Source organism: Rhipicephalus sanguineus, chromosome 5 (genome assembly GCF_013339695.2).
Source record: "Rhipicephalus sanguineus isolate Rsan-2018 chromosome 5, BIME_Rsan_1.4, whole genome shotgun sequence".
NCBI lineage: Eukaryota > Metazoa > Arthropoda > Arachnida > Ixodida > Ixodidae > Rhipicephalus > Rhipicephalus sanguineus.
In genome coordinates this window covers 183,217,655-183,239,370 of record NC_051180.1, presented here as the reverse complement: position 1 = coordinate 183,239,370, position 21,716 = coordinate 183,217,655, and the positions used below count along the sequence as shown (strand labels likewise).

Sequence of the window (21,716 nt, the reverse complement as noted above, 5' to 3'; positions counted from 1 at the left end):
TTAACAGCAACAAGACAGGAAAGGTTTATTCGACTGCAGTCTGGTCTTCATGAGGAATGGGTGTACAGGTTATGTTTGGTTGTATATTTATACTTATATCTATGTTTAAAAAAAAAGGGGGGGGGGGGCAGTACTAGGAGAGAGAAAGAAAGGAATGAACAACATCGGTTGCCGACGAGTTTATCTTGTAAGGGCGTAGGTACTGGAGGTCTGAGGTGTCAGCAAAGAATGCCTTAATGCGTGTCAGAGTCAGTGGACCTTGGATAGTGTTCAGGGTCCCTTGTTTCTCGAGGAAAAAGTTAAGGGTGAAAAAAATGTGATAAAACATTTTTAAAGAAAAGTGGGGGCCATGTTAGGGGATACCTCCTGTACCTAGGCCCTTACAAGATACAACTGTTCCCCAACTAGCTCCATTCCTTTCTTGGCTTCTGATAACAGTCTCTTACTAATCTTGCTAAGCTAACCACTCCTCACCTCCTGTACCTAGGCCCTTACAAGATAAACTGGTCACTAACCGACATTTTCCCATGCCTTTCTTTTCTTCTCTCTCTTAATCCCCCACCCCCCTCCCTCGTTTCTTTTTTACATAGGCCTCAGTAAATACGCCCAAACATACTCTGTACACTCATTCATGATGAAGATTGGACTCCAGTCGAAACATTGAATAAATCTTTCTTTTCTTGTTGCTGTTAGCAAGGGTATTCTACTCATTTCTATACATACGTGCACACACACACAAAGAGAGACAGGGAAAGGGATTGAACAGAAGGGTGTGGAAGTGGGATTGAAAAGCCCCCTCCCCCCCCCCCTCTCCAAAAAAATTAAAGCACTCTTCAACGTTGTCAAGCACACAATCTTATCAGACAGCCCTGATTCTTGCTGTTGAATTAAATGCAATCTATGAAATTTCAGATTTTAGAAGCACCTTCTGCATCAGTGCAATAACGCGACGATAATGGAGATAAATTGGTGATAGCGATTAACAACAAAAGGTACAGTTAAGCATGCGTAATGGCACTGACAGAGTTGAGTGATTAGGACAATAAGCGTAAGTAGAGGGCGCTTACTGCATTGCTTTTCAGTCAGCAGGTGATCGAAAGGGGCAGTGGTGCTGATGTGGACAATGGTGTGGGCAGTGTGGGTCCCCTGTCGGCTCTTGATGGATGCAGTCCACTCCATGGGGGAGACGCTGGATCAGCAGAGAGCAGACATTAGAGGAGATGTAAAAGTGACAAGGTGGCGGTTTTGGGTGAGTCAACAGGGGCACCGGAAGTGCAGTACTCGGAGATTCAAACCAGACATTAAATTTCTTTGTACTATAACAACTGGTATGCGCAAATGCTCGAGATAACCACGTCATATTGTGACGAATCTGGTAACATTCACGATAACGATAACATTCACTCTGATCTAAGTGTTGGAGTCAAAATTACGCAGATATGACCCAAACTGAAGACGGCAGAAACGAATGCATGCGCGTTACTTAGACCTAAATTGTCCTACTACAATCCGTGAGTACTGTACACTCTAGAGCCCAACTCCGGCGATTTGCTGAGGTCGATGAATCTAATCTAAATGAAATTTGCTGGGTACGTTGCCTTGCACTGTTCTGTAATTTATGCAAAACAACAGAGAGATAGTAAACATCTTTATTTGGATATTATTAAAGTGTTGTCTTCGGGGTGGTCTCCCGTTTCCAGGATGGTCTTTGCCGCGTCAACGGCACTCACTACCAGCTGGTGCTGGACTTTAATGGTAGAGCAGGCTAGGGCTCTCTTCCAAAGGTGTGTGGTGTGGATTGGGTGTAGTAAGAGGTGATTCTGTACAGTCCTGTATCATGTAGTTAAAGGTGCCCTATGCTCCCCAAAAGCGGCAATATGGCAAAGACGTGTAGGGGGTGGAGTGGCAGTTTCTAGGTGGGAGGGGGAAGCGTTTAGAGTGCTTCGAGAATGTGGCATTGAGCTTTAGTTAGCATTCTCTGCGAGGGTGGGAATATTGTGTTAAAGAGTCTGTCTTACAGTGAACCAGAATACTTTAGTAGTGGCAAAAGCGAGGCGCTTCCGCCGAGGCTTTAGAAGCTGCCACCGCGGAAGGCACCGGCATAACTTGTGGGAGGTGCTGCGGTGAGGAAATAGGTATAGTAGCTCTGTGCAGCACTGCAAGCTTTTCTCCCTTTTTTCAGCGATGCATAGTACGTTAAAACCATACAGCTATGAGGCAGGTCATTTCAGTTGTATGCAAGGCATATCACAGTATGAAATACACAAGGAATAGGCCATTTTTTTGTTTTTTTTTATTCATGCTATCAATCAAGAATGGCAATTAAAAAACACCAGCTTGCTGCAGTGACAGATAGAAAGAAGTGTGACATCAGCAGCATAGAAGGCTGCCGCTTGCAAGTGGCTACATGCCTGGCATAACAGTAATTGGAGTGCAGGAGTTTCAAAGTGCCGCACCAAACAGCTGTGAAACACCATCACATACACAGAATGTAGTTTATGCAGCAAAGAATTAATTGCTTTGCATGCTGTGTAACATGAACATGTCACCTCTGTGCCTATTGCTTTGAGCCTTGTTATCACTATCAACTAATCCCCTTTCATGCAAGGCTGCCCGAGGCCGTTGAACAATAATCACATTACGCAAGAAAACATTATATTATAAAAAATAATAAATCTAATATGACTGCGTAAATACTGTAAATATAAAAATAACAATACAACAAATGAAATTAATTTAAACTGGCATTCTTTGTGTAAGTAGAAATAATGCTCACTTTTCCAGCACCACACGAACAAGGGGAACCTTCAGGGGGAACCTGAACTTGTGGATGTATTTGCCACGTTCACAGTTACTGAAGTACTTCAGGGCTTCCCTAAAATGGCATGAAACAGAAAACCATCAAATGAGAACAGGTTCTTAATTTGCATATTGCGAACACTGAACAAAGGGTTCATCAGCAACCATAGTGCAATAAAGAACATGGGACAAGGAAGTGACCAGGACAAGCGCTCACTATCAACAAAGGATTTTATTGCAGAAACAGAGCATAATCATTATTGCAGCTTTCATTATTGCAGCTTCAAAGAGTGCTTATATATGCTCTGTTTCTGCAATAAAAACCTTTGTTGATAGTGAGCACTTGTCCTGGTCACTTCCTTGTCCTGTGTTCTTTATTGTGCTATGGTTGCTGATGAACGATGAACAACCGACACGCCCAAACGTTCTCCCTTCTGAACAAAGGGTCACTAGCATCAGAAAAAGCAGCCGGAAAAGAATGCTTTTCTAACGTCACTTCCTCTCAAAAACGCAATGTAAACATTCAGCATAATTCAGAAATACTTCCGAAATAATTCAGAAATACTTTCCGACGCAAGGAATCGACCAGGTGACCTCTCGCTACGCAGTGCGCGGCGTTAGACGGCTAGGCCACGAAGAGTACTGTCTCTCGGCATGCTAACGGCGAGCTATTTATATACACCATTCACTTCAGCGTGCTTTGTTGCTCACCAGCGAGATGGCGCGAAATGCGCGAGGGGCGAGCTTTAAAGGTCATCGCCCCACTCGTGGCGTTGCACGCGCGCCTCTGTGCACTTCACCCTACAGGGCGTGGTCACCTGCGTGCGCGCTTATCTTGTGGAGGGAGGAGGGGGGGTTGTATGTCTTGTGCTCTGACCGCGATGTCCGCGCTGAAGTTAAGAGCGGCCGCGTTTGCGAAATGAGCACGCTGTTCAAACAGAAATAAGTAACATCTGTGGCACTTGATAGTTCGCGCTCGTCCTGTGTGTGTTTTTTTCGCGCGTCCTTTGCGCTTGAGCGACGCGCTGGAAATTTCGAGCTGCTTTCCGTTCTTCTTCGCGTTACATTCCAATTTGTTGCTATTGCATTCATTGCTTCGCTGTTGCGGCGAAAGTGTGACTTTTTATCACCAGCCTATGTTACACCCACTGCAGTATGAAAGCTTCATCTGGCACTTTTCAGTTACCTCTGTTTTGCGTCAGCTGGCCCAATCCTATGCGTGCATATTTTCTTATTCTACTGCACTAACTGATCATCTGACACCATCAACTGAGTTTTGATAACGACAGCTGATCTATCTCTTTAGTAGGACACTGCTCTATGCATTACATGACCTGCTCAACTGCATATCTTGCTCACAGTGAAGAACAACACTGACACGTGTTTTTTCTCTCTAATACGTTGCGGTCATCAGAGACCCTGCAACACCTTTCCAAGTAATCATTGATTCATCACATTCTAGTTTACTGTCTAACAATCTTTTACGCAAAAATTTTTCGAGTACATCAGGTATCAGAAAAGTCCCAAAGGTTTGTCCATGTGCTTCCTCTTTTTTTTTTGTCCAAACGAGCACGCTGGAACCTACACAGGCAGGGATGACAGGGGGGCCAAAAGCTGAGTCGGCACGTCTTGAGCATTTCACGAGCCCCGCGTCAAAACGTGGCGGCACCCTGCTGCAGCCACGGTATCTACACAGTACAAGAAGCACCACAGTTGTGCTGAAGTCTGGCCTAGCTCCGCGAGAACCTGGTGCACATGTTCTGCATCAGCTTGACTGATGAATTGTAGCCAAATCCAGATTGCACATACTGAACTGGTTTCAACTGGCTGATGAGAAAACAGGAAGTAAGGGATGCTACACAGCCAGATAACAGCTGGTGCCGTTTGTGGTTATACTAGCTGCTACAGAGTCCGAGGGTGTACTACCTGGTGTACCCGCTCAGGTAGTGAATGGGGAGGTGCAGGTAGGTCTTGCACAGCATAATCATGTCCAGGACCGCTTGCAGCTTCCACAGCTCGCCGAGGGCCTCGTTCGTTAGGGTCGGGCACACAAGGAAAGGCACCAGCTGCTCCTGACTGGCCAGCTCCAGACCTGCACCACACAAGTGGCATCCACACTTTGAATACCACTTTGAATACCCTTTTTGGGTCACTTTAAATACCCTAATTGGGAAGCTCCCACTTGTTGCTATTTGAGGCAAATGTCAGAGAGATGTAGAGGTTTGATTAGGAGCTTAGATTGGCACAATTTCATATACTGAATCAACGATACATTGAGCTAATTTTTAGTCCTCATGGAATTCGATATATTCAGGTTCAACTGCAGTACACAAATAATATAACATGGACCTGTGAGGCTGTTCGTGTTCCTGCTATTGGAAGTAACACTGAAGGTTTTGCAGTCTGGTTCTTCACAAGGGGACAGTGCATTGAACTCCAGGAATTCAAGCTTCAAACCTCCTACATTGTTTTCTGCAGCAGTTACACAAGCCAGTGGTGGTCCAGCCAGTTTGGGATCCAAAGCAATATTTGGAGCAGAAGGAACAGTGCTTTTGGATCAGATTCGGGGTAAACAAAATGGAGTGTGGAATCACTTGGAGCAGTATAACAGTCATTTTGCAACCTTTCTGGTGCATATTCTTATTAAGTATAATCTCGTTACAACGGATCTGTTTACAACAGACATTCGGATATTACATACCAATTTGCGGCGTTATGCCGACCTCCGTATTTGTTCCATTGATTGAGCTGCGTTTACAACGGATTCTGGTACAACGGACATTCGGATATAATTGACTAAAATGTCAGGCCAGCAAGGTGGTCAGGACTCCTTTAGAGCGGACTTTTCTACCACGGTCATTAACTTCCGACTTCAAACATCGCTTAGCATACTTTCGGGACGGGCTCGAGCAGCGCGCCGCGGATGTCGACATACCGATTTAAGAACGAAGGCCGCCGATCTCCGGTCTGTGAATGATCAGCTATTCCTAGCTGTAGCGACAAAAAAAAACGCCAGGCCTGCGCTGAAACCGCAGCACAGTCACAGCGAAAGCTGTAAGAGCGGCGTTTCTAGAGCCCGTTGTACGCTCTCTTGGGGCTACAATACAAGTAGACTAGAAAGGTATACCCGCTACGCCATAAATCACAATTTTTGTGAAGTTGGGAAGCACCTACTAAGCCATTATTCGTCATTCTGCGGAGAAGCGAGGCACCAGCTACACGTCTGTAAGGCATTATGTGCACTTTTTGACGCGACGACTGATGACGATGAAGAATTATGGCTCAGCCCTTTGTAATGGGTTGGAAGCTTTAAACGGCCCAACAGTTATGTAATTTGCATTGGGTGACGCCTGCTCGCTATTTCCCTCTCCCGTCATGCTGTATAACATACGTTGACGTGGGAGAGAGACGGGGGGGGGGGGAAGAACTTTGCTGAGACCCCGAGGAAATGGATCATGCGCTCATGGGCTTCCTTGCCAACCAATCCAAGTGCACTTGCGAGGAACCCGCTACGCTATAAAGCATTGTAATTTTACTGAGACCCCGAGGAAATGGATCTGCGCTTATAGGCTTCCTTGGCAACCAATACAAGTGCAGTTGCGAGGAACCCACTACGCTCTAAATCATTCTAATTTTTGAGAAGTAGGGCAGCAGGCACTGCGCCATTTTTCGTCATTTTCGGAGATCCGTGGTACCTGCTAAACGCATGTAAGGCATTATGCGCACGTGTTGATGCTGTGCCTGATGACGACGAAGAATTATGGCAGAGATCTTTGTAATGGGTTGGAAGCATTTCACAACCTACTCGTTGCGCAATTCGCATTGTGTGACGCCTGGTTACAGAATTCGCGTTGTGCGACGCTTGGTGCTTATTTTACTCTTCTGCCACGCTATATTGCATATGCTAATGTGGTTCCTTCCCGACATGAAGCCTGTATAGGACCTTTTTGCAAAGCAGTTTCAAGCACCGGCATGGCTCAGAGGTTGAATACTGGGCTCCCACGCAGAGGGCCCAGGTTCGAACCTCGTTCCATCCTGGAATTTTTTTCTTATTTCGTTTTTTTTCTTATTTCGATCGATACTGGTTACGGACACCGGCGGCGGCGGCGGCGGCGGCGGCGGCGGCGGACAACTACAGCGCCAAAAACGGCCGGTGAAATGATCTCATAACAGCTTTTCGCTGTAAAATCGGCGCGCAACGTGCTTGGTGTTGCGTTTTGGGACGCTGACACGAGAAATTGCGAGCCGCTGCCACCGCTTCTCCGCGCGGTCGCTGCGCGGCGAGCTTGGCCACGGGGTCCGCTGCCGATGCGCCAAATGCCCATCCGCCGTTCTGAGGAGCCAGCGGGCGATGCGATTCGTTGCTTGCGACGAAGGACATTGCGGCTTCTTCGCTTTCGCATGTCCGCTAGCACGATGTTCTTGCCCGCAAAGTTCGGATTTGTCTCGTACATCGGCACCGTGAACGGAGTTAGGCCTAGCCACGACATCGAGTAGAAAGCTCGCTTGCGATGTGCGTGGCCGCGGTTCCCGATGTTTCAAAGTGCGTCATGCTGGATTGCGAGTACAGAGAGCTGTCCCGCGGTGGTCTTCGTCATAAGCTTCCGAAGTGCTGATAAGAAGAACCTCGAACAGCGGGTCCAACGAGTCAGCGCTATTAGTCACACGTCTGCGATGTTCGCGACGAGTGCGGCGCGCTATCGTAATCTGATGATTGAGCTTCCGCTTGCAGCTACCCAACTAAAGCGTCCTAAATTATCGTCGACCCGTGAACATAGAACTAGTGCGAACGCGTCACTAAGTAGCGCAATTTTCGACAGCTACGACCTCGCGACGCACAAGCAGCAGACGACGATCCCGAAGCGAGCATCACGGCAGAAGCAGCCAAAACATGTGCTTTTTGTACGCTTGTTACTGAATGGAGGAGCCAGCTGAAACGGAGAACCTAAACACGGAGAAATGCTCTTTACGACGAGCCCAAAATGGTGGCACCCGGTTGCGCCGTTGCCGAGCTATAATTTTGAAAAACGCTTTTCTTTTTTTGTTACTTCCGCACTTTTCGCCAAATCGGCAGACGCAAAAAAAATTTTATAGTACTTCTACGTAGTTTTCATTGAAGATATTTTGGAATCAGATAGAAAATGAGCTGCAGAAACTGAAAATGCAATTTTCAAAAAATAAAATTTTTTTTGGTCCCCCATTAAAAATAAGACCATGTTTGTGACTCGTAATTCTCTACGGTTATAACAGACCCATTCATTGTTTACATGAAAGTCTGTTGTAACAGTACTTGGATTTTACATACTCCCTTTACAACAGACAGGCACGTAGGCAAGGGGGGGGGCCTGCCCCCCCCCCCGAAATTCGTCCAGCCTTCTATATTCCCGGGCAACTTTTGTTTTATTTTTGCCATGGAAATACTTTCTTTCGAACAATTAGGCCTTGCCCCCCCCCCCCCCGAAAAAAAATCCTGGCTACGTGCCTGACAACAGACCAAAATCATCTTCACTATGAAGGTCTGTTGTAATGAGGTTATACTACTGTGCAAGAGGGAAACACTGCTCCAACGCAAACACGGAGGCGAGACCAATACGACTAGTATTTGTCTTGCTTACTTTTTTACATTAGAGCAGCCATCAATCAGGCTGTTCACACGAAATAGTCATATGCTAGTTCCACTGAAACATGAAAGATCTGCATTGCGATGAAGCATTAGTGACAAGGTGAGCAAGCACGTACAGTTTCCGTGAGTGACAAGTGTCAACACATCATTCCTTCCCGATTTTCGAGAGGGAGGTGGTGTGACTGCTGCTACAGACCCCCACACCCACCACCACTATCACCTCTTAGAACTGCCGGTGGCAGGGGTTCTCAAACTGCAGATTCCACCAAGTGAGTCTCAGAGTTCGGCAAGTGGTGAGAACTAATTCAACTACATACCATTCTGATGACAATATGGGCTGTTTAAACAGCGTTTTATAATGGCCATGCGAAAACAGTCACCTGTTATTTGTGTCTCATGGTGCGTCGTGTCTGCATGGTTTAGTTTCTCTGTGGCCTAATTTACCCCCTCATTATGCTGGTTCCACAAATACACAGGATGATGCACTCGAGAGGCAGTGGCATCACTTCGTACTGGATGTGAGCTACCACATTAGCATTTATTTAGGCTTAGTGTTATGGTTGGTATGCCCAAGAACTTTGCTTAGCATGATTGACATGGACAATTTTTAAAATTTCGAACATATGCACACTTGAATCTTCATTCAAATGAAGACACCATTTACAGCACGCGGTACCTACTGGTAAAATGGCAGCCACATGGCCGGAATATGCTACATTACGATGCGCACAGGGGCCCTGAAAAAAAAATTACTTGTCCACGTGTACTATTATCGCCAGTTACTCATCAACAGCGATGACTACAGACAACATACAGAACGGTCAATAAGGGAGATCACATACTGTGGTTAGGCAGATGAGAAAAATCACATGGGTGGCAAGAGGGAGATGGGAAGGGGTTTCCGTCGCCATATGGAAAAGTGTAGCGCCAGAACAAGAATATTATGGGCCAGAAACGCTCCGCTGCCATTTAGGCAAGCAGAATAGTGAACTTTGGCACAGATGGCGCAAGCTGCACTTGAGCGGGCGCAGCAAGGTGCAGAGAAATAGGATAGTAGCAAAATGGCGCAAGCAACACAGTTGGACCACCACTGAAGAGTGGTTGTGTGAGAGAGAGTAAACAACTGACCAACAAAGATATTGACGAAGTCTCGCTGGAGTTTCTGGAGGCCGATCTCAGTCAGCATGCGCACTGGCATCAGCCCCTCCATGGTGCACTCCGGCCGAAAATGCGGGCTCATGTTTCGCAGGTACGCACCCACCTTGGTTCCGTTCTTGGGAACGATCTGCAGGAAGTTGGATGGCACTACTCTTGACACTACTATTGCATCGCCACCGACAGTTAAGCACACGAAAGTTCAACTAGAACGGCACGAATGCAAGAGAGCACGCTCTCACCTTCCACTCCCTTGCCACGTGCGAAAATAAGAGTTGTGTGTGTGTTGGTGTGTCTTTAATTGCATTCTTATTATGCTGCTACGAAGATATTACAAACTACCTAATCTACAAGTCCTAGGTGGACTTGTACAAAAAACTTAGCAGCAAACTTTGTGAATTAAAGCAAACTTGTAGAACAACACTCACCTGCGTGTTCAACGTAATTTTGGCTTAAGCCATAAGATTGATTGTGCGCTTATGCTACAAAACGGGTGAATGCCGATACGCTTTTACCATATATAAAGTCACATGGTTGTGACGAAGAATGCAGCTTCCAAACAAGTAAAGATTAAACCTTTGAATTTTATGAGCCTGTGCTGAGCGAAGCAAAACATTCGCTGTGAAATAGCACTGGCATGCACAGTCATGGGCAGGGGCGGAAGCGGGATTCAGTCTTTTGGAGCAGCTCAGGGAGCAAGAATAATACTGCTTTGGAGCAGTTTCGGAGCATCGAAAGGTGTGCTTTGGAGTCATGCAAGTTAGTTTTGGAGCAGATTTCTACAGTAAAACGTTGTTAATTGAAATTTCTAATTTCTGGCAAACCCAAAAAACTTCAATGGTATTTATAAACATTCAATACTCATGAACCAACCACACTTACTACAAATTAAAATATATACAGATATATATTCCCATCAAAAAAACATTGCAGCTGACGGATCAATAACTCAGAGAAAACAAGAGATGAGCGATGCTTTGAATAGCTACACTTGACTAGACCTCAAACGAATGAAAAACGGTCATATTCCACGCCAACTGTCCCAACTGTGGCACTCAACAAAAATCAATTTCCTTAAAAAATCTGAAAAAATTACACACATATAGGCATTAGCTCTAGAGTGTTTTTCCAAATTTTCTGAGCGGCAAAAATTTTTTGGGCAAGTGAGCGCCATTTGAAATTCACGAAATGGTGGAAATCCAGGTACGACAAAAAAAAAAGCTATAAATCGATTGTTGCACGCATTCTTTCAACACTTGCTTTTTGCATTTTTAGAGCATCGTGATTTAATTATAGGAGAGTTCCTTACAGTAGCTTTAGATTTTTCACTCCTTAGCGTGTAGGTAAAGTTGAGTAAATTGTAGTGTTTTCAGAATTTTTTTTACAAGAGACGATTAAAGATAAACACATAAATTATTTTAAATTATTTTTATAGAACTCTCCATAAAACGTACTATCTCCTGAAATTTTTGTTTAGCCTGTGTGTGGCGTACAGGCTCTAAAATAAAATCCTGAAGTGGTGAAAACGCTACTTTGGCCTATATTGAGACATCTGTAGCACCCTAAGGTGGTCCAAGAAAAAATAAGCAGAAAAGTGCTTACAACTGAGAATAATAACGACTTTGTCCGCAGAAAATTTAATCGCAGTTTTAGTTGAGAAAAAATGTCTGAAGTTTAGTCCCACCATTGCATTAATTTGCTGCATAAAATAAAAAGACGTAGTTTACATTAACGTTAAGACTTAACTTATTTTGACGCCAAATGATTCTCAGAGCCGCATGCAATAAGTATAACATGATTCATTATTGGGGGAATTGCGGCATCTAAGCCAACAGCACTGTTGTATTTTTACCTCTGCCTTTTATCACCTTGGTATATATAATATACAATATAAAGTACTAACAAAATAAACTGAAAACCATGAGCTCTGAATGCGCTACCTCTCTTTATTTTATGCAGCAAATTAAGTTGGTTTGTATTGCCCCCATAGCAAATGAATGCAATGGTGGGACTAAACTTGAAACATTTTTTTCTCGACTAAAACAAAAACTACTTCGATTAAACTCTCTGTGGACAAAGTCGTTTTCTGCTTATTTTTTCTTGGACCACCTTAGCGTGCTACAGACATCTCAACGTAGGCCAAAGTAGCATTTCTGCCAAGTCCAGGATTTTATTTTGGAACCTATGTGCCGGACACCGGCAAAACAAAAATTTTAGGAGATAGTATGTTTTATTGAGAGTTCTATAAAAATAAGTGGTAGAAAAAAATACTATCGATAGCACTATCGACAACTAGTTTGATAGTACTACTACCAAAAGTATAAAATCAACCGCACCAACTCATTGCAGCATAAACTTGGTTCCCCAAGTGTGAGGAGCAGGTTGAAGGGCAAGAAAGTTGACATGCTTGCGCTCCTTCACCAGAATTCTTGGCTGACACATAACAACTAAGTTGAATTATTCAAGTGTACAGGAAACAAGATCGTTACATTTGACGGTATTGTGCGACTTCAAATTTACATGGCATTTTGTGATTTCAAAATAAAAATATCAAAAATTAGGTCTGTAAATTGTAAGGTATAAATGGTTACTTTTGAATATGAAATTATTGATAGACATATTCCCGCATTTTCACTGCTGAAATAATTTTTATTTCGCCATAAAATTGCTCATAAATTAAGCAAACTGAGTATTGCTGATAGTAGGCTATAGCAAATGCTTTTTGACAATATTGCCGACCAGCAACAGCATAATTATTCACAGCACCATTGACAGGTAATGTCGGTAGAGAGAGAGAGTGATGGAAATGCACCGGTTCGAGGCTACGCTCCTCCTCTCCGTGAAAACGGTGCACATACGTCTAGAAGAAGCAACAAAATGTCTTCTCACTTGTCTTGACAGGACAAAGTTCAAGCCATTACTCACCAATGGTTTGATCTCCCCAGCTTGCACAGCGCGAAATATCATGCTGAAGCCTTCCTTGAGCTCCTGGTACGTCCCACAGCCTGTCGCAAGAAGAGAGGAGGAATGTGACCAATGAAAAGCCGGTTCCTGCCAGTAAGGGAACCGTCACGTTTGACACAATGCCTTAGGGGACCGCGTGAGGGACTCTTTAGTAAATAGTAGATAAATAATCATCCACATTCCTGAGGGTAGCGTGAACGGTGCCGCACCTGACATAGCGTTCCACATCTCGTCGGTGAAATCCACAGGCTGCCGCTTGCTCATGACCACTGTCTCAATGTAGAGGTCAAAGTCCGATGAGTTCCAACCGACGTCCGGAAATGGCGTCCCTGACTTTCCTCGATAACTACCCTTACGGGACCCTGCACATTGGCATTAAAGAAAAACACCGTTGTCATACAACAAAAGCTCACGGCAGAAAGATCCAGTAGAGCCTTTCCAAACTGTTTTCGAGAACAGATGCTAGAAAAGGAAGCACAGAGTGGAATCGTGACAAGCTTCTCACACATTCACATTATGCAACACTCGTATAGTTTACAACAAAGTACAATCACAGCACCAAAGTAAAGGTAAGACAATCTTGTTCATTTACAATCGTTACTTTCAGACAAAGAAGGCAGTGGTGTTTTTTTTTCTAGAGCCTTCTTGAAAAGCTGAAGAGCTGAAGGAAGTGGAATATGCAAAACTGGTTACATGTTTCTCTAGCAATGTTGCACATCACAGTGATTGCTATCAAGTGTTCAAATGTCTGCTAGGATGATGGAAGATTTCGTATTGAAGGAGGCAAAGCATAGACAACAGACCCGACACTGCAGCCAGTCTTGAAACAACTGGACCAGTTTGGCGCCAACTTCAATATGCCAGCCTCGCAAAATGCATGCTGCACCCATAGTTCCCCGACTATAGAAATCTGTCAGCTGCTCAGAAATGCATTATCATCCATGGTAGCCTGGAATTGAGGCATCCCTGTAGAGTTTACTATTCCCACAAGGCAGTGGGTGGCGCCCTCCGAGTATGTGGATTGTCAGAGAGTAATGGGACAGAGCTCATTCCAAGCAGTCATTGTGGCCATATCAAAGTTGTCCTGATGAGCTTGAGTGGGTCTTCCAAGTAGTGAACCCCACATGGTGACAGAAGTGGGATCCCCTTCAAGGGCAACTGGCAGACAATGAAGGGTGCAATGAAGTAGGCCTAAGAAAGCATAATTCTGGAGAGGCAAAACAGCACTTTGTCTGCTCAACAACTTAAATTTTTTCAGCAAGGAAGGGTGACCCTCTAGCTGGTATCGCTCCCACTAAAAAAAAGAATTGCCATACATCAATGTGGTGCATTGCTTCCCACAGACTTCACACAAAAGGTGACAGAGGTGCACGATACCTCCGGTTGTCAACGAGTTCAACAGCTGGACAAGACCAGGAAGGCTTACTACACAGAATTGATCTGCCAAGTCAAGTGCTGCGACTACAATTTACCCAACAGAGAAGAGTGACTTGTTGGGAATTGCTTCGTAGTTGGCCTCCACAATATCCAACAGATTTTGATGCAAGCTTGCTGTCAAGGAAGCTTCACTCTAGGCAGACGTCATGGAGAAGAAAACCACAAACAATGCGTTTTCTTCTTCAGTCATAACGTAGTTCAGCGCAAAAAACAGGCAACAGACGAGCGAGAGGACAAGGACACAGCGCATTCTTCCAACTAAAGTTTATTGGATTGCGACGCATGTATATATACACACAGGGAAAGCAAGAAAAGATAAAAGAAAAAAAACAGGAAGTAAAAACCGAAAGGTGAAAAGAAGAAAAGTGCCGATAAGTCACACACGTGTGCCAACACCGCCCCCCTTCCCATTACTCGCCAAAAACAAAAGCTCTTTGTCAGAAAGATGCAAGGAAGGCATGCTTACGCATGCGTCCCCAGACCGTTTAATTTCCTCAGCCTCGATGATTTCCCTCACCCTTTGGTCCCGACTGCGTGCAAGGGTGAGGGAAATCATCAATCAAGGGTGAGGGAAATCATCGAGGCTGAGGAAATTAAACGGTCTGGGGACGCATGCGTAAGCATGCCTTCCTTGCATCTTTCTGACAAAGAGCTTTTGTTTTTGGCGAGTAATGGGAAGGGGGGCGGTGTTGGCACACGTGTGTGACTTATCGGCACTTTTCTTCTTTTCACCTTTCGGTTTTTACTTCCTGTTTTTTTTCTTTTATCTTTTCTTGCTTTCCCTGTGTGTATATATACATGCGTCGCAATCCAATAAACTTTAGTTGGAAGAATGCGCTGTGTCCTTGTCCTCTCGCTCGTCTGTTGCCTGTTTTTTGCGCTGAACTACGTTATGACTGACTCGTTCCAACTCGCCCAACAAGCAACGTTGTTCTTCTTCAGTACCCACCGGCAGCAACAAGTTGGGCTGAACTACCGTATTTACTCGAATCTAAGTCTATGTTTTTTTCGAAAAAACGATGTGCAAAAGTGGGGGGTTGGCTTAGATTCGAGTACCATGATTAAGTTTTTTTTTTCTGGCCTTGCGAATTTCGGAGGTCGGCCTACAGTCGAGGGCGGCCTAGATTCGAGTAAATACGGTATGCAGTACAGCAGTCAACGGTGCTCGTTGGGGTCAGTTGTCATGCAGCAACTGTCTGCGCCGTTTGTGCACCACTCGGCAGGCATCACATGAGGATTTGGCATCGCTGGTTTGACATTCAGCAGAAGATGCACCTATTCTCCGTCCTTTTTATAACTTTGAGGATGCAATCACACTCCTTAGAGTTCGCGTGACTCGGCAGCGGATGTGTCGGCATCAACGGGCAAGTGTTCTGCGCACGTAGACAATGGCGTTCGCGGTGCCAATACTGAGTGCTTAGTACAGTAAAACAATGGCCAGTCTTGAGACAAGTGCTCACCTCCAAAACAGCCATTGAAAACATTGTGGATACGTACAGTACTCGTAGCTTGAAATGCAACATCAGAACGTTTACTATAACTTTAAAAGGGTCTCAGCTTGTTGGTAAGGCTTCATGGGTTCGAAACAGTGTGAAAAATACAAGGACACAGAAAGAGACAGGGCCACGCCTTGATATCAAGTGGTACCAGGCACTAGAACAACTGGTATGCGCAACTGCTCACGATAAGCACGTGATGTCACCACAAATCAGGCCGCTAAAGATAATGTGGAGTGTGATGTAAGTGTTTCGAGTTAAAATTACGCCAGCACGACGCAAACTGAAGGCGGTAGAAAGTGTTTCAATCCGTGAGTACCATGCCTCCTTGAAATGCAGTGCAACCATGCACCAACCCCCAAGCATAAATTTGTGTCTCCTGCTGTCTGCTGTGAATGCCAACAAAGAAATTAATGCGATGCCATTGCAAATGTTGCCATGAAGTACCTATATAACTGCTAAACAGGTTCAACTGCACCACGTGCGTTGCATTTCTGAAAAGTTAACCGATGAAATTAGAAATAAGAAGCCTGCAGTAAGAGAGAAGCATTTGCAAAATGGCTGTGCACTGACCTTGCAGCAGCGTTTTCACCTTGTCAATGAGAGTTGGCCCATTAAGATCTGGTGCCCACGCAACTGCTCCCGAGGTCAGGCATTCGACAAGTTTCTGGAACACAAGAGCACAACAGTCAGCCAGATGATGACAAGATCGTTGCTCTTCAAAACTTGTAGAGTTTAATGCCGCAAAGCATGACAAGGGAGACACCGAAGTGAAAAGCTCCAGGTTTACTTCAACCGCTTTAATGGGCACCTAAATACTAAACCTACATGTGCTTTTTAGATGCAGTTACATTTCCGGGAAACAGAACCAGCAATCTTGCACTAAGCAGTGGAACACCATAAAATTAAATTCTCTGGTTTTATGTGTGACACACACGTATGCACACTTACATCAATGTATTTATGTTGTAAAATGTAAGCTGTTAAGAGTTGGTCACAGTTCCTGTACTTGAAAGGAATTCCAAGCTCACAATTGCTAGAGAAACTAACCACTGTATTCTAGAACGTCCCTCCACTCAACGCCCCAGCCCAGTCTACCTAGAAAACTAAATTCCTCCCAGTGGCAAGCCGCTCTTTACAGCGCAGCCCTGGATGACCAGCGAAGACAGGAAATTGTGGCCACTGAATCTCAAGTTCAGAAAAATTGAGTTTTTGCGTTATTGAAATTAGTTTTTTTTTTTTGTACTACCGTATTCAAATATTCTTGGAGCACTTTCCATTTAAAGATGAATCCTATGGCAACTGCTCTTTGCATAAAAGGATGAAATTCAATTCAATGAAGTTTTCACTAAGTGAATAAAATGACGTTCTTACCGACTGTTATATCAAAGTTTAAGTGCAGTATGTGCAAGTAAAAGAAATACATAAATTCTTTCCACACCTTGACAAATCTCATTTCTTTGTACACAGATCGTGCAGGACTGCGTTCATTTCCAGGCAAGATTTGGACATTCTGAAAGAACAGAAACATCATACATGAGTACAGACAGAAGCCATTTTTATCATTTTAGCGACACGAGCAAATAACTTTATGAACAAAAAAATGTGCACCATTATCAAGCTTCAGTCATAACAAAGACACCGCAAAACATCAGGCAAAAAGGACACTACATCCGATTGCTGAAAACAGCACAGCACACACACAGATCCATTTTCAGATTCGATTTATGACACATCATTTGCAGCAGCAGCAGAGATCAGCGTGTGAACAAATGACAAATATATTAAAAGTATTGTAATAGTCAATAATTAACACCAAGTACGTATTATAAAATATGTTGTACAGTCAGATCTCGTTATAATGAAGCTGGTTATATCATACCAATGAAGATAATGAAGCTATCATCATTTGTACTTTCTCTAAAATTCCATATTTCATGCTGCACAACAGAGCAGCGTCTCTTCCACCAGCAGCAGAGGGCAAAGGAGAACCTGAATGGTCATGTCCTCGCGTGCGGAGTAGCATGCATGTGAGCACTTAGCATATCGAATTGCACACTCTACAACCGGCACAGCTCTGTGAGTGCCTTCCCGTGACTCTCGCATCAGCACCCAATTTGTTGTTTCTGTTGTCACCATGTGGCAAGGAACTAGCATGAGCAGTCGTAGAGGCGGTAGTATAATACTAAACACTAAATCTTGCAAGCAATCGCAAACATTCAGGAAATGGATAGCAGCATCTTGTTAAAGGGACTGTCTACCGCTCTGAAAAGTTTTCTGATTGTGGTGAAAATGAGAAGATCATTCGTCACATCGGCGGTAACAAGCCTGTTTTTGCCCCATAAAAAAGGAATTATATTTTTAACTTGATGTTGAAAATCGTGAAGGAATGACCACTAGCGTCACCCAACAGCGATGTGGCCAATCTACTGGTAGGACAAGAAATCCTCACAGGTAGACTCATTTTGCTTAAAAACAAATATGTATAACTTGAAATTGTATTTAACGCACTTGAGGCAGCTTTCGGTTGCGTCAGAGAGTAATTTTTTCCTTTTTTTTTTCTCACGCATCCAAAAAGGCGCCCGGTGGCACTGCTTGCGGCGCCGTCTTCAATTTCGTCTGCTTCAACTCATGCGCTATGCCATGTGGTCCTCCGCGCTGGTCGTACTGTGCCGCTGTATTGTTGTTTGGATGTCTTACATGCGCTGCGCTGTGAAGGCGTGCATTTATCGTCTCTTTTTAATGAATCAACTAGGCTTGGATTGCGGCAGCAGTGCTAAAATAAATACATAGACTGCGATTACAGCAGAACAAGTGTTCTGTAATCGTATAATAAGGCTTCGTTTAACCGCTAGCGTGCTGAAAACGACTGTTACATTCATCACAATAGTGTTCAGCGAAAATAAAGTAAACCTACAGAAATCACATGTGCTTTCGGTTTTAATTTTTACCGGCACTACAATCGTTATAGCGTCCACAAACCAGTGTTGTAGGCATGTTTCACGCCAATAGAAGAAGACCGAACACAGATTGAAAAATTCTGTTTTAAAAATTTCTACGCACTTTCCAGAGAAACCGCTGCAATGTTGGACATTTCAGACGGTACGCTTTCTATTACGGTACAAAACAGAAAAGCGATGAAGGACGGTAGACAGTCCCTTTAATGACCTCAAGAAGAGTTGCTACTCAGTTAGCTTTCTACGATCTCCAAGTCAAAAGAAGCTATCCCCGACTTGCCGAAGAAGAGGATAAGTGCCCAGCAAGAGCAATCGGAAATAACATGGCCCTTTTACCTCATACAAAAGCTTTTTCAGTGAGTTCAATGCTGCAGCATGTTTTAATGCCACCAACCCAATTTTTTTTAGCTACTCACTGCTATCCACCACTATTAACTCCTTTAAAATTATGTGGGTGTTCTATAATAAAACTGATAATAAAATTAAAGCAGTGTAAAAATTCAGCTTGTCAGTTTCCTTTCATGTTATTTTGAACTGAAGCTCTCTTGCGGCAGGCCTGCAAAGGGTTTCAACACTGCACATTCGTCGGACTGAGTGTAGAGCAGTGTCGTACCACTCGAGGTGATAACTGAGGTTTTGGTGGCAAGCTGCAGAGGCAAATTAAGTGTGATTGTTTAGCTCACACTGATTACCACTGTGCTGTGCCTGTATTTCAGCTTTCTGCGTGTCATGGTGCCACATGGTGAGGACAAACTGTAAATATGGTAACCCAACCTAAGATTCCACAAAACAGATTTTTTTTATGGAAGTCAGTTTCTATTGTGCTGCCCTGTTCATGCAAAAAGGAAAAAAACTAGCCAGCAACTACAGCTGCATAATGCATCAAAATTAAATACTATAATGAGGTTTTGATACAACAAAGTACCATTTTACGAAACTTGTTACACAGAGTTTTAAATGCATAAGGAAATTCCCAATATAAGAAAGTACTTAACTTTTTGTAACTTTGTGACCATAGAAGACACATTTGAATTTCAATACAACAAAGCGTCCTTAACTACAATTTCCATATAACGAACTTTTACTGGTGCAGCCAAGAAAGGCTGAGAAAACAAATTTAGACAATTGAGGAAAGTAAATTATAATTTTTACTGACTCAATTACAAAGAGGTTCAACTGCATCTCGTTCCTTGCACCAACTTAAAGATGCCTCAAAAATGCGTGGCAAAATGCATTCATGCTCCCGCTATGCATACTTGTAAGCTGCATTCTTTAGTAAGGCACAAGAATGTTTGCTGAAACATCCATGTTACTTTGTGGCAACATTGCAAGCGAAACACGTACAAGATGGCAGGCTGCATCGGCACTTGGTGGTTGCTGCAGCACAGCAGCCTTTTGCCAGGAGCATTCAAGGACCATGATGTCCTCACGGCTGCTTTGCTGTGAGGGGTCGTAGTGGCGCAGGACGTCGTACTTCGCATCCACTTGCGTAATCGTCTGCATAATAAGATGCACATTAACCTGAACATTTATTAATAAGTCACACTGAACTATGACGAAGTCTCATTTGGCATCAATACACTGCCATAATATCCAATAACATTCATTTGTTTCATGCTGTAATTGGAAACAAACATAACAGATTTTCATTTTTTATAGTAAAAAATCTTGTTATATCTGTGTTTGTTACGTGGAGGTTTGGCTTTATTAGTGGCAAGTCCAAGAATCAAACTTGCATTTTTGTTATCTCAAGATAGAGTTGCAGCATATGGTAAGGGACAAAGAAAGTGAACAGACCAAGAACTTGTTCTTTAAAAAGTCGCAGCATGGATCTAGGAAATCATTTTTATGCGAAACACAGTTGCTCTGTTTTAACCATTTCTTACATGCCATTCTAGATCATGGTTTGTGGGTTGATTGTATATTTTTTACTTTTGCAAGGCGTTTGACAAGATTAACAGTCACCTATTACTCTACAAGCTTAGGACCCTTAATACTGATGGCAGCATCCTCAATTGGAGTGAATTTTTTTTAACTAATCGCTCATAGTACGTTGTTGCCAATAATTCTAGCTCACACTCATCTCATCTCCTGTTACCTCTAGGGTGCCACAGGGCTCTGTACTGGGCCCTTTACTTTTTCCTTATTTATAAGAATGATTTACTCCATGTTGTAACCTCTTTGATTCACCTTTTCGCAGATGACCTGCATTGTTTACCGTGAAATTTCAAGTAACTTCAACGTCAGTTCTTTGCAAACTGTCTTTACTAATACTGCTAGCTGATGCAGAACTTGGTGCATGGACCTGAACACTAACAAAAGTAAAGTTTTACGTGTTTCAAGTACTACCGGACCTCCTGCAAACTGTACCCTAAATAACACTCTCTAGGTGCTGTTACTTCATAAAAATATTTGGGTATTCACATAACGTCTGACTTGAGCTGGAAAAATCACATTAACTACCTTATTGACAATAGTAACCATGCTCTAGGGTACCTACAACTCAAAGTTAATCGCATCCCTCAAGCCATGAAACTAACAATGTATAAAACACCAGAGCGCCTTAAACTCGAATACACATGCTCTATTTGGGACTCTATTCAATCGCACTTAACTCACTTGCTTGAAATGGTACAGAATAACGTAGCACACTTCATATCTAACTACCATTGCACTAGCAGTATCACGTCAATGGAATGCACTAGGGGTGTGCGAATATTCGAAAGTTTCAAATATTCGTCGAATATTACATTAGAAATATTCGTATTCGATTCGAAAATCGTGTATTCGAAAAGTTTCGATTATTCGATAACTTCGAATATTTGAAAAATTCGAATATGCGATTCGATTATCATGCATAAAATAACTCGTCTTCAACATTTCTGCTGCGTTCGTATCGCTAAAAACGTTGCCGAGAGGAGCGATAAACATTGGAAGTACACGGAGGCACGATATCTGCCTGCGACGAGCGCCCCAATACGTATGATTTATTGCTGGTGCATCTCCGACGTGCAGCGCTGTTGGCAATCATGTAACCGTACATTTTCAATATTATGCGGCCGTAACGTGCCGCACTACCGTTCATTCACTATGCGGGACCACTTCTGAAGAAAGACAGTGATCCATGTGACTGGTGGCGGACTGTAGGCACCTTCAGATACCCCAGTCTGGCAAAGCTTTGCCCCATGTACCTCCCTATACCAGCCACTTCTGTTCCAAGCGAGCGTGCCTTTTCAGTGGCAGGGGGGGGGGGGGTTGTCTCTGTTAGAAGGGAGCGCCTGCTGC

The 21,716-nt window shown here is 43.7% G+C and overlaps 1 protein-coding gene across 1 annotated transcript in view; it reads right to left on the bottom strand.

Moving 5' to 3' along the window:
• LOC119394495 (protein zwilch homolog) overlaps positions 1 to 21,716 on the bottom strand; it is a 66,398-nt gene that overhangs the window by 31,979 nt on the left and 12,703 nt on the right. The window contains exons 7-15 of the mRNA XM_037661802.2: positions 19,776 to 19,928; positions 16,916 to 16,987; positions 16,048 to 16,141; positions 12,751 to 12,903; positions 12,503 to 12,582; positions 9,551 to 9,707; positions 4,726 to 4,891; positions 2,777 to 2,875; positions 1,068 to 1,189 (exon numbers count right to left, since the gene is read on the bottom strand). Of these exons, the coding sequence (XP_037517730.1) occupies positions 1,068 to 1,189; positions 2,777 to 2,875; positions 4,726 to 4,891; positions 9,551 to 9,707; positions 12,503 to 12,582; positions 12,751 to 12,903; positions 16,048 to 16,141; positions 16,916 to 16,987; positions 19,776 to 19,928 (1,096 nt within the window). The remainder of the gene's footprint in view (positions 1 to 1,067; positions 1,190 to 2,776; positions 2,876 to 4,725; positions 4,892 to 9,550; positions 9,708 to 12,502; positions 12,583 to 12,750; positions 12,904 to 16,047; positions 16,142 to 16,915; positions 16,988 to 19,775; positions 19,929 to 21,716) is intronic.